The 12,969-nt window shown below is 39.4% G+C and overlaps 2 protein-coding genes across 2 annotated transcripts in view; one reads left to right on the top strand and one right to left on the bottom strand.

Moving 5' to 3' along the window:
- Positions 1-293: 293 nt before the first annotated feature.
- On the top strand, positions 294-6,345 carry psmd6 (proteasome 26S subunit, non-ATPase 6). The gene is made up of 8 exons (XM_081357532.1): positions 294-649; positions 1,361-1,566; positions 2,865-3,010; positions 3,103-3,322; positions 5,205-5,313; positions 5,699-5,867; positions 5,955-6,032; positions 6,115-6,345. The coding sequence occupies exons 1-8, from the start codon at positions 514-516 to the stop codon at positions 6,209-6,211; spliced, it is 1,161 nt and encodes a 386-aa protein (XP_081213658.1). The 5' UTR covers positions 294-513; the 3' UTR covers positions 6,212-6,345.
- Positions 6,346-7,114: 769 nt separating this feature from the next.
- atxn7 (ataxin 7) overlaps positions 7,115-12,969 on the bottom strand; it is a 43,117-nt gene continuing 37,262 nt past the window's right edge. The window contains exons 9-14 of the mRNA XM_081357533.1: positions 12,387-12,652; positions 12,036-12,228; positions 11,630-11,751; positions 10,658-11,544; positions 9,435-9,577; positions 7,115-9,360 (exon numbers count right to left, since the gene is read on the bottom strand). Of these exons, the coding sequence (XP_081213659.1) occupies positions 9,343-9,360; positions 9,435-9,577; positions 10,658-11,544; positions 11,630-11,751; positions 12,036-12,228; positions 12,387-12,652 (1,629 nt within the window). The 3' untranslated portion in view covers positions 7,115-9,342. The remainder of the gene's footprint in view (positions 9,361-9,434; positions 9,578-10,657; positions 11,545-11,629; positions 11,752-12,035; positions 12,229-12,386; positions 12,653-12,969) is intronic.

Raw genomic sequence — 12,969 nt, forward strand, 5'->3', positions numbered from 1 at the left:
TTCTAAAAATACCTCTAGCTATATAAAAATGAAGGATTTGTCCAGAATAAAATAGCTTTATTTTAAATGTGTGCAATGTATCATTTTGTATGAATATTGAACATTGAAAGGCTGTGAACTTGAGTCTAAAAATCAGGGGGTTTCAAACTGGTGCCCAAGGACCCCAAGGGGGCCGCAAGGGAGTATGTGGAAAAGTCAAAAGAAAGAAAAACAGTGTAAAAAAATAAATACATTTGATTAAAAATAATAAAACCCTCTTTTTTACAATTGTAGATGCAATATATCATACAACCAGACGGGGGCAGTGTGATTTTTGTTTGTTGTTACGTTGTTTGACTTCGATTGACGGTCTTTACCCTGCCTCGTTGTCTCAAGCAGGAGGAAGTGAATGTGCCGATTTTTTTTGTTTAGATTTCCCCCTAGTCATCGTTGCCAATACTAGTTCATCGCTATCACTCCCAGCCGTAACATATTCTCCCGTTGTTCTGTAGTCATTTTTTTAACTCTGCAAATATGCCGTTGGAAAACCTGGAGGAAGAGGGTTTACCTAAAAACCCCAATCTGAGAATAGCTCAGCTGAAGTTTTTACTGACTCACAAACAGGATGCTGAAGTGAAGAGCGAGCTGATGGACGCCATCAAACTCAACAGTGAGTTCATTCACTCACACATGCTGCTCGTTTAGCAAATATATTACAGAGTTTCTGTACTACTGCGATATATTCAGCTGTTTCGTGCACGAGCTTTATCGTTTCCCTCTCATTTGTGGTTTAGCTGGTTGACAGGCTAATCTAAGTTAGCACACTAGCTAATTAGCTGCTACTGTATTTGTTGGTTATACATTTCTTCTGGCACTTTTGAATGTCGTTTATTAATGTTCTTAATTGCTATTTTATAATATACGTTAATCCAGGGCCGATTGACACTCTGTTTACACAATTTTTAGATGATTTTTTGAAAGGTAGGCTATTTTTTTCTGTAGTGACACTACATGCTATCGAAAATTTTAATCGACATATTCCTGTATTTAAAATATATTATCCTTTTGCGAACTGCTATCAAATCATTCGTTTTTGCCAACAAACACTATAATTGTATACATTTATGTAGGTGTGATTAAAGTGGAATACAATATTAGTTATTTATAAGTAAGTTCAGTTAAAGTACATTTAATTTAAATAGATTAAATAAGTAAAAATCATATTTGGAGGTTCGTGACATCTAAAAGATTGAAAACCCTTGGTCTAGATCATTGTTTCTCTGTTTCTCTTTTGAATGCATTTCCTTAAGAATTGGGTGTATTATATAATTGAAACTCCTAAAATGTGCATATGGTGATGGTGTGATGCTCTATTTTGTAGATATGGCCCCATACTATGAAGCTCTGTGCAAAGATCTGAAATGGCAGGCGGACACGGATCTGTTGAGTAAGATGAAGAAAGAAAATGAGGACGAGCTGAAACGGCTGGATGATGTTTTGGAAGATGCCGAGAAGAACCTCGGCGAGAGTGAGATCCGGGATGCCATGATGGCCAGGGCTGAATATCTCATACGCATCGGTGACAAGGTAAAAATTCACACAGCGATGATGATGATGATTTGAACAATTCCTGAAAGAACTGTGGACTGCATTTTCTGTTAAGTATAATTCATTTTTAGACCTGAATTACATATACACATCATTTTAAAGTTTGGGGTTGATAAGATTTTTAAAAAAAAGTTAAACAGAAGCTCATCAAGGCTGCATTTATTTGATCAAGCATACAGTAAAAATGGTAATATTTTATTAGTAATATATTTTAAAGTGTAATTTATTCCTGTGATGGCAAAGCTGATTTTTCAGCATCTTCAGTGTCCTTCAGAAATCCTTCTAAAATGATGATTTGGTGCTCTAGAAACATTTCTTCTCAATGTTGAAAACAGTTGTGCTTCTTAATCTCTTACTATTTATTTGAAATAGAAATCTTTTGGAACATTATATATGTCTTTACTGTCACTTTTGATCAATTCAATGCATGCTTGATGAATAAAAGTAGCCTGGGAAAATCCAGACAACTTCCGGCAAATTTAGATTTGCTCTGCGAGTAGTCTGGCAAAGAGCTCATTCAAGCCCATTTCTAATCTGTCGAAATCGCGGCACCAATCAGAAACGTTGGGGCAGCTTTACACAATGGCGATCGCTCTGATTGGTTTTAGGTCTATCCAATTGCGCCCAGAGGCATTTGAGCGACTTTTGTTCAACTTTTAAAATGCATTATTATATTTAAATCGCAAACACATAAGGGCAGTCTCCATGAAAGACCCACTGGCAGATGAACGTGCTACTACATTTCTCTCCGAAACGGTAGGAAATTAAATTAGATTTAATAGAGGATTTTAACTATGACAAGATGATTGACAGGGCAGGACGCACGCGACAGATCCGTCCGATAAAGATGACGAAGTAGTACTGTATGTCCCAAAGCTTGCCTACTTTTTTGCTACACATTCAAAAGTAAATACATTTACTTCACAAAAAGAGTATGTACTTTTATGGCGTAGTGTAACTTAGGCGAATTGGGACGTTTTAGGTCTATCCAGTTGTGCCCAGAGGCATTTGAGCGACGTCCGTTGGTGACGCCCCTTTGGAAATGAGTTATTAATGAAGCTTTGCCAGACCATAACTCAGTTACTACTGAGAATGGTCTGGTTTTAACCAGGCTAGAATAAAAGTATTAATTTCTTAAAAAAAACATCTGTTCATCGGCATGTTGCATTTGTACATTCATTGTCCTGCTTTCTATCTGTTCAGCTTTGCTGTATTGATTCTTACACTATTTCATCTTCATCTTTAGCACTGATTATGTTTCTCTGCCGTTCATTTAGGAAGGGGCCCTGACTGCCTTCAGGAAGACCTATGACAAGACTGTTGCTCTTGGTCATCGCTTAGATATTGTTTTCTACCTGCTGAGGATCGGCCTGTTTTATATGGACAACGACCTCATAACCCGCAACACTGAGAAAGCCAAAAGGTGTGGTATAGAGCGCATACTTCTTTTTAATGAACAAATGCATCTCGAGCTGAAATGTTGGCCTGACACATGAACTTTGCATGCTTGAACAGTCTGATTGAAGAAGGTGGTGACTGGGACCGGAGGAATCGTCTGAAGGTGTATCAGGGTCTCTACTGTGTGGCCATTCGGGATTTCAAGCAGGCAGCGGAGCTCTTTCTGGACACGGTCTCCACATTCACCTCGTATGAGCTTATGGACTACAAGACGTTTGTTACGTACACTGTGTATGTGTGTATGATCGCACTGAAGAGGCCTGACCTGAGAGAGAAGGTAAGATCTGGCCTAAATGTTGTGCTGATGGATTTTTACAAATGTGATTAAAGTCCTGCTTTGGGCTATAATGTTATATTTTTCCAGAAAAGCCAGTTGGGGTCTGTAAGAATTTATTTATTTATGTAATACTATAATTCAGCAAGGATTCATTAAATTAACCAAAAGTTACAGTTAATACATGTATAATTTTTCAAATAAATGCGATTCTTTTGAACTTTCTATTCATCAACATTGATAATAATTAGAATTTTTTCTTGAGCAGCAAATCAGCATATTTGAATGATTTCTGAAGTATCATGTGACTCTGAAGTAATGATGCTTAAATTCAGCTTTGCCATCACAGGAATAAATTACATTTTGCAATATATTATGAAGCAGTCATTTTAAATTGTAATAATATTTCACAATATTACTGTTTTAACTTTTTTTCATCAAATAAATGCAGCCTCTAGTCGGTGAGCATAACATGACCAATTTATACTGTGAGAAAAAGGAGTGATTTTTATTTTATGTTGCTTGCAAAATTAATTTGCTATTTGATTATCACTGAATATTAAAATAGCTGTTGGCCTATATAGCTAAAGATAAATATTTTCAGTTCAATTTATTAAAAGGTAGTGATGAAACTCTTACAAATACTAATTCTAATTTTATTTTCGTTGATTTCTTAATGTTATACACTATGGCTGCCAGGAGAATTATGGTTAATTTCATGATTTAAGACTAGTCTTTAGAAAGCACAATGAAACGGTAATATGAAATTCTCTAAAAGTTTTAAAAATCAGCACGTTAAACTTTTAATTTGAGTTTAAGGAACACTCCACCGTTTTTTTAAATAGGGCTTATTCACCTTCTTTCCTACATTTAGATAGGTGGGCAAATGCATTTTTGTCTCAGTGCATGTATTGTTTTAGTTTGACAGGGTCGGCGCTAGCTTAGCTTAGCATAATGAATAGAGTCCTTTGTTGCCAGCTAGCATGTCCTGAGTAAAAGTGATATAAAAAAAAAAAAAAAACACCTAATTACTTCTTGTGGCCTGCGTATTCACAACGAGTACAAATAGCGATGCAGATTAACACTAGGCGGTTTCCTATGCATATATTGACTTAGGTCTATATTAGGGGGAAGCACAGGCGAAGCACTGCTACTTGGGCTCAGAGATCACGCCCAAGTAGCAGTGCTTCGCCTGTGCTTCCCCCTAATATAGTCCTTAATATATGTCAATATCTGCCTAGGAAATCGCCTAGTGTAAATCTACATCACTATTTGTACTCGTTGTGAATACGCAGGCCACAAGAAGTAATTAGGTGGTTTTTTTTGTTTTTTATATCACTTTTACTCAGGACATGCTAGCTGGCAACAAAGGATTCCATTCATTATGCTAAGCTAAGCTAGCGCCGACCCTGTCAAACTAAAACAATACATGCACTGAGACAAAAATGCATTTGCCCACCTATCTAAATGTAGGAAAGAAGGTGAATAAGCCCTATTTAAAAAACGGTGGAGTGTTCCTTTAAAACTTGAAATTTGACAGCCCTAAAAATATTTTTCCTCGATTTTACCTTAGACCTTTTAACTAGCACCCTTTTGAGGCTCCTTATACCCCAGATTGAAAACCCCAGCTTTATTGAATCACATCTATAAATGTACATTTAATGCATTTAACAAACACTTATCCAGAGCAACACAAAGTGCTTTAGCTCCACATAAGAGATCCTTTTTTTTTTATTCATTAAAAAGCAAGTGTGCAATTCATAAAGTAGTCTGCTAACAAAGGGCTTCCTGTATTAAGCGTTTCAAGTGTTATATGGCTAAAACCTTATACAGATACAATTCAATCTAATAGAAATAAGCCCTGGAATCTCTGGCTTTCTTTCAGGTGATTAAAGGTGCCGAGATCTTGGAGGTGTTGCACAGTTTACCTGCCGTCCGTCAGTACCTCTTCTCTCTCTACGAGTGCCGTTATTCTGTATTCTTCCAATCATTGGGTGAGTAAAATAACAGTGGAGCCTAATGGTTAGAAAGTTAAGACTGTCATGGGTTTGATTCTCAATACAGGCATGAAAAGACTGGGGTGCCCTTGAGCAAATGGCTGCCTACTGCTCCGTGTTTGTGTGTGTGTGTGTGTGTGTGTGTGTGTGTGTGTGGACTTGGATGGGTTAAATGCAGAGGACAAATTCTGAGTATGGTCTACCATACTTGGCCTTCACACGTCACTCACTTAAGAGAATGTTATTGCTTAACTAGCCTCTCTCCACTTTAAGACGCTGTAAGCTGTATCATTTGCAGTGTTTATTGAAAGCACTTCTCCTAGTCTTCTGTCATTGTTTAAAAATGTGATTGTTAGATGTTCCATCTGTTTCTCTTCTGTAGCTCGAGTGGAACAGGAGATGAAGCAAGACTGGTTGTTTGCTCCTCATTACCGTTACTATGTTCGAGAGATGCGCATCCTGGCCTACAGCCAGTTGCTGGAATCCTACCGCTCCCTCACGCTGGGATACATGGCCGAAGCGTTTGGAGTCAGCACAGAGTTCATCGACCAGTACGCTCCCACGTTCACATAAACTTCTATACTAAAACTTACATAAACATATTTTCTTCACTCACTTTGCTCTTTTCCTTTCCCAAGGGAGCTGTCACGATTTATCGCTGCTGGACGTTTACATTGCAAGATCGACAAAGTCAATGAGATTGTGGAAACCAACAGGTGAAGACCTAAATGTGTCTTTTAATCATTTAAATCCCTGTTTGATATAACTGTGCATTACTTGTCCTTTTTTCTCTCCCAGACCTGATAGTAAGAACTGGCAGTACCAAGAAACCATAAAGAAAGGCGATCTCCTGCTCAACAGAGTGCAGAAGCTGTCCAGAGTGATCAACATGTAGTCCAGCATGTGGCGATTGATCGATACCCATCTTTTCTTGTGAGCAGCCTGTCTTTTGTTTTATGTACAGTATATAATAAAACTGAATTGGAGGAAACTTTTGAGTTTGTCTTTGTTGTGCGAGTAAATGGGGGCAAAAAAAGATGAGTCTGACACGTTTTTCTTATAAATAACTGTATAAATTATTTTTTTTATATATTTACAGAAACTTGTTACAAAACAAATATACTATACAATCTTTTCTTTAAATATTAAGTAAATCTACCCTACTGTGTTTGTTCATGAATTACATAGCAGCCAACACACAAAAGTCCAGCTGATCAAATGATTTTTGAATATGTATACAAAAAAGAAAGAAATCAAAATATACACACTTGTACATAGGTTTATATGTAGAGGCTTCTTCCCCAAAAAGCAAACTGTTTTTATCTTCGATTCACATTCCAAATCTATTGTGTTTAATCAAACATCTTCACAAAGCTTTCGTCATCTGAAAACAGTGGAGTTACAATTTCAAGGTAAACAGTACATTTATCTGCCTAAAACATTGGTTGAAATCACTGACTTTGCCACAAAAATATCTATCCCGCTCGCTTTGAAAATTTCTAATATCAAAAGTAGTCATAAAAGAATACAAGGGACAGACGGGAAGCTTTTCTCACGTCAGTGTCGGGTGTCACTCCTCTGCCATGCGTTTCCATCAATCAGTTACCGCTCTACTTGAAGGGGAAAAGGGCGACGTATGAGATTCCTAGGCAGGTTTAAAAAGTTTCTAAACCTTTATATAACATTCAAGTACTGTGGAAAAATGAATACATGAAATAAAAAGCTCTGCCTTAACAACAGTCAATGAGAAACTAATTCAGGCACTTTCTCTTTTTTTTTTTTTTTCTTTTTTTTTTTTGTCAGCGTCAAATAAAAGCAAATGAATAAGTAATTAAAAAGCAATGTATCCAATTACAACATTTGGCAACAGTGGTGCACCTTTTGCACTGTACAACTGTTTTGTTCCCTCTTCCAGTTAGAAAAGTCCTACAAAATATATCAGCCAACAAGAAATCTTTTGCACAGTTGTAACGGGCTATTTTGATCACATTCTCTGACCTCTTGGATTGAGATGGGGAGGGAAAAAAAGCACTATTAACACCTAAAAAATTATATATATATATACTGTGGATGATTTCCCACTACTGTGGCAACAATCTGTCTGGGGGAACTCGGCATGTGACTAACAAGAAGCTGTGTTTGGATAGAGTGGCGTATTGCATTATTTGCTTGGCAGTGAACCACTTCTAATAATCTTAGAATGTTTCCATTTACTAAATAAATAATAATGATCTCAATTGTACCAAAAAGTTTTACGAAAATGCCTGTGCAAAAATACATCTCCATATGTACAATTCTTTAACAAAATATGTATTTCTGAAATAGGGATACTTCAATATTTGTATTCGGTTTCGTGTACGAAAAAGCCGAAGGGAAAAAATACACGCTCGCACACACACACACACACACACACACACACAAAAAAAATCATGCTCTACTTCTCAGCAACGATTGCTGACTGACATCAGTGGAGTTCACGAATTTACAGGAGTTTTAAAGAGAAGCCCCAACTTACACAAAATCCAGCTCAACATCTCTTCTGAAGATCAACGAGCCAAAAAAGGATCTATTGCCTTTTTAAGTTGACAGACCCGCAATGAAAATGAGATTTAAATCAGAATGTCCACTTTAGGTTCGTGTCGGATCAATGCAGAACGTTGGGTTGCAGTGTAACTTAGTGGTTATTTCATGAGATGGCCAGACTACTGTATATGTGTCTCACAGTATTGAGTCATGAAGATGTCTACTCCATTGCTGAGATGATAGTGTGTCTGTAATGTTAGTCTATGGCTCAACAGCAACTAGCCATAAGCCCCTTTCTGAGATTGAAACGGCAAAAAAACAAGACCATGCCTAAGGCATTGACACCAGGAAATGGCTCTCCTACAATCATTTTCGAGCAAGACTGCAGATTTGAGTACATTAAGATTTCAGCACATGCTTCTTTAGTGCTACAATGGTAATCGGAGGAGGTGAGACGTCACCTGCTGTCTCTCGTTTTGTTCCTGCAGTTGTTTTCGCATGTGCTAAAAAGCTTTACTGAATCAAGCCCTTAATGTACCTAAAACTGAATATTTTTTGGAGCTTCAAGAGACAACTGTCGCTCAGAGATTCAGTAAAGACATGCTAGGCTACTAACAAACCTGAAATTATTCAAATGAACGGGGTGGTGGGGGGGAAATCAAGTGCTATAGGTAATGCAGGGTGTTAGAGTTCAAGTCAGGGTTGGATTGTTCTGTAAAAAAAGTGACTCATAAAAATTCCCTTGAAATAAAACCAAACTCTAAATTTAAACATGATTCATTTCTTTCCAAAAAAAGTGTATGATAAATGGTATTTTGTTCTGTTTGCTATACATTTGCTAGCCTGTAAACAAAATGTGGTGTAAAAATGTCTAGTTTGCATAATCTTTTAAGTTTAGGTTGCTCGTGTTGAAACTCCACTCCTGTCATGTCTGTCTGCAGTGAGCGTAGCTCGATCTTATTCTTTCGATCTTATTCAGCCTTCCAGTGAGAGATCATGTGTTATGATTAACTTAAGTTGATTGTGTCTACTGTAGGGATGTTCCTCTCCTGTACACTTCCTCCAAGGCTGAGTAGGATTTCAGTTTCCAGTAGTCCACACATACTGTTTGTGTCACCCATCCCTCCTATGCTTGGTAGTGTTGGTGAGGCTACGTACCAGCCCGAGTCTGTACCTTCAGACCCCAGCGCGAGTGCTCAGGCTGGGTAGCTCTACGCAGCAGGCGTTGTACCCAATGGTGCATTGTATAGATTCATTATAACCTCCGACAGGAGAACTAGATCTCTCTGGCTTATTATCCTATCCCAGGAGAGTGTCCCTGCATGGCTTTGGGAGGAAATCCCCACGAAGGACATCAAATGGGCCACCCAGTGTGCATTCCACCCTGAGGATTGTGGGAAGAGTAAGAGAAAAAGAAGGCCTCGTGCAGAGTGGCATGAGGGGGCTGAGGGAGCTCTGGGTCCAGCCTTACTGCTCAGCACGCTCAGAGCCTCCACACCGGTGTCAGGGACGAGCCTTTGGCTGCCGGAAACAACAGGCAATGTTACATTCTGAACTAAAACAATGAAGCAACCGGATGATGGAAAGAAACGAACCTGATGTATGAGTGAATTGTTAGGGAGCCCTGGCGGTCCGGGTATAGAGCGAGCGTGCTTGCTGTGGATGTTGTTGATTGATGGAGACTTGGCCATTTTGGGCCTGCCAGGACCTTGTCCTCCTCCCCCTCCTGCTCCAGACACTGTCAAAGTCATTGCAAAATTTGAATGAGAAACAGCACTTGGAATCAAGCAAACGGCATATAATGATTATGTAAAGTCTACAAATGATTTTTGGTTTATTGTGTTTCTAGGATTGGATGGAGATCCAGTTTGTTCAAAGTAAACTTTGAAGAGCGGTGATTAAAGTGCATTGAAGCTCATGTGAAAAGTAACAAAAACGTACAACTAAACTGAAATGAAATAAAAGCCACGTTAAAATTGACCTGAAATTTAAAAGCAATCGGATCAAAATGAATCCAGAAACCGGATTGATACTAAAATGACATCAAACAGAGTCTAGATTGAAATTAACCTGAAACTGCATCAATAATAAACTCGTATGAAGCTGAAACTGGATTAAACACATTAAAGTTAATTTAAGAAATATAGATCTGGATCAAAACTAAAGTAAGATGAAAAAGGGGTTGATACTTATGTGAAATGACACAAAAAACTAAACTGAAATGAACTAGAATAAAAATAAAAACTGGAATAATACGAAATTTACAGTGTGGATTACAATTAAATTGACATAAAAAAACCTAAAGAATTCAATTTGAGATCAAACTGACACGAAACAGGAACCAGATTAAATCTAACTAAAATCAAATTGAAACTGGATTGATACTAAACTGAAATGAAACTAATCAACAGCAACGGGTTCAGATAAACTTGTTTGAATCTGAAACTGTAATAATAATACTAAACTAAAACAGTAACAGGATCAAAACTAAACTCAGAAATCGGATTAAACCTAAACAGAAAACAAATTAAAAAGAAATTAAATGGAATCTGGATTAAAAATAACCTAAAATGAAAACCCAAATTCAAACTAAATAAATTGAACCTGGATTAATACTAAAATGACATTAGAGATTGATTTGGACTGAAACCAAATTGAGATGAAACAGAAACCAGATTAAAATGAAACAAAAAGCAAATGAAGTGAAACTTAAATGAAAGAGAAGCTAGATCAAAACTAAACTCCAACGAAGCAGGAATCTGGATTAAAACAAATAAAAATGAAACACAGTGAATCTGTATTGATGAGATGTATGTACCTGTGCTGTTGAGGCTACTTGAGCCAGGCGAACCCTTCCTCCGTTTGGCTTCTAGACGTGCCTCTGCATGATGATCGCTGCTCTGGTGAACAAACGGCCCGAGGGAGAGGGTGGAGTCGCTGCTGTTCATCACCACACTCATGCGTTTAATAGACTCAGCGGGGCTGCCAGAAGGAGGGCCGCGTCCCGTCGACTCCTGCTTCAAGCTCAGAGAGTTGGCCCTGCCTGGCGTGCAGTTTACCCCCACACTGTACACCCCACTGTGGGATGATGACGACGCTGATGACGATGAAGACGACGTGGGGGTGGAGGCGAGCGAGGAATGATAGGCACTGCCCAGGCTACCCGCGTTTACTGCGCAGTTCTTTTTAAAAGAGGAGGATGAGGATGATTCCGAGGTGTAAGTGCTATGGGAGGTTAGCAGGGAACTGTTTTTCCGCTTCTTTCCCGAACTGAGGCTCCCGCTCGCACTTCCGCTGACGCTAACACTGCTATTATTACTACCCTTGACGACAGAGTTACTTAGGCTGGAGGATGGCTCCCGAGCCCTGAAGGACTTTGTACCAGATCGGGATTTGAGGGGTCGGTTGGAGCCCAACGAGGGTAGCGAGGACAAGTGGGCTGAAGGCATCTGGGGTGATGAGGCTGACACTTGTCTAGAAGCGCCACTGTAGGCGGGCTGCTCGCTTGCGGAGGCTTGCGGAGAAGAGCGGGCGTTCAGGGTGGTGCCGTACGACAGGACAGGCTTGCTATCATAAGGCGGCGACGAAGACAGGCTGAGAAAGCCTGCGGAAATGGAGGAGGATGAGGAAGAATGGGAATTTGTGCTTGTCCGGTGAGAGGCTGTCGGTGTTGTTGCAGAGTTCTCCAACGCCAGAGGGATTTTCCTACAAAGTGAATGGAAGAAATCACAATTAGGACTGTGTTCATCAGAAAAACAGCTGCTTGCAGGAAGGGTCTCAACACACTCACTTCCACATTTGTGAGTTGACATGCTTGTCCAGCATGGTGGTGAGAGCACACCGTACTTGATCCCAGCGCCGGTCAAACGCATGACATCCTCTACCGTACAATCGACTTCCAAAAGTGCAGTACTGGTGAGAGACAGATCATGAATAGTACATTTATATGAGTTATTCAGAATAATCTCTTCAATCATTCAGATGAAGGCCGACTAAACTTGAATCTCACTTTTAAGAGGGTGGCTTGCCACAAAATTTAATTAAAACGAGGCCCTGGATATTAATTTCAAACTCATTTAAGAATAGCTTAGTGATTCAAAAGCTCAAAATAAATGCAAGAGATTGTTTATGCAGGCACTTGAGTCGAGTAAAAAACCTCACTAACACTTTAAGATCACAAGGTTTCTTGTACTTACAGCGGCTGGTCGTGGGTGGTAACCTGAATAATGGCAGTCCAGTTTCTCCGTAGCTTCCTCCCTCTCCTCGTTCTCCCCCTCGTCGCTGGAGAGCCGGCTGCTCTCAGTACTAACAGGGGCCGGGTGAGAGTGGTGGGCCTGATCGTGGGCCATGGCTGGGTCTCCTCCACTGTGAAAGTTACTGTTGTTGAGTCTGAAGATAAAGAAGAGCATCTTAACCTTTGCCTTGGTTGACCCAAACAAAAACAACTGGAGATCTATAAATATGACTGTAAACTCCCACAATTTGGCTAATCAATCAAACAGGAATCTGATTTAGAGGAAATAGTGGGGCAGGAGGAAGCAACTCACCGTGGAAGCCCAGAATTATGAGGTTTGGGTTTGAGGGGCAAAGGCTTGGTGGCATCAGCAGTGCCATTGCCATGGGAGACCGGGTGAGAGTCTTGTGGGAGGCGGGAGTGGGGAGGGTGAGGGTCCCTGAGAGGGGGTGCTGGGTGTGAGGGGTCCAACCTGAAGTGCAACTCCTTGTCACGCGCTTTGCTCTTGTGCTCAGCGAGCAGCGTGTCAAAGCGTTGCCGCCGCCCGAGCACCGCCCTCCTCTGGCTTATGGAATGTGTCTGTGGAGACATGGGGGTGATATTTAACCGTTTAGTCAAGTAGTTAAATGTTTGGTTCAGTAACTCATTAGGGACGTCCTAGATATGCACTTTACCGCAATATATTGGTGACCATAAGGATATAAGCCAAGAACATTCTGATTAGGAAGATAAAACCAGGATAATATTTGAGCTTTTTATCTGCTATTATTACCTCTATATTGCTATATTATAATGTTATGGCAATATTAAAAAAAGTAATAAAATACAATATAATATAATATCTGACCTTTTTATTGTTGCTATATTATTGATGCTATAATATTATATTAGGGCTA

This window comes from Scardinius erythrophthalmus (assembly GCF_964197995.2).
Source record: "Scardinius erythrophthalmus genome assembly, chromosome: 25".
Classification (NCBI taxonomy): Eukaryota; Metazoa; Chordata; class Actinopteri; order Cypriniformes; family Leuciscidae; genus Scardinius; species Scardinius erythrophthalmus.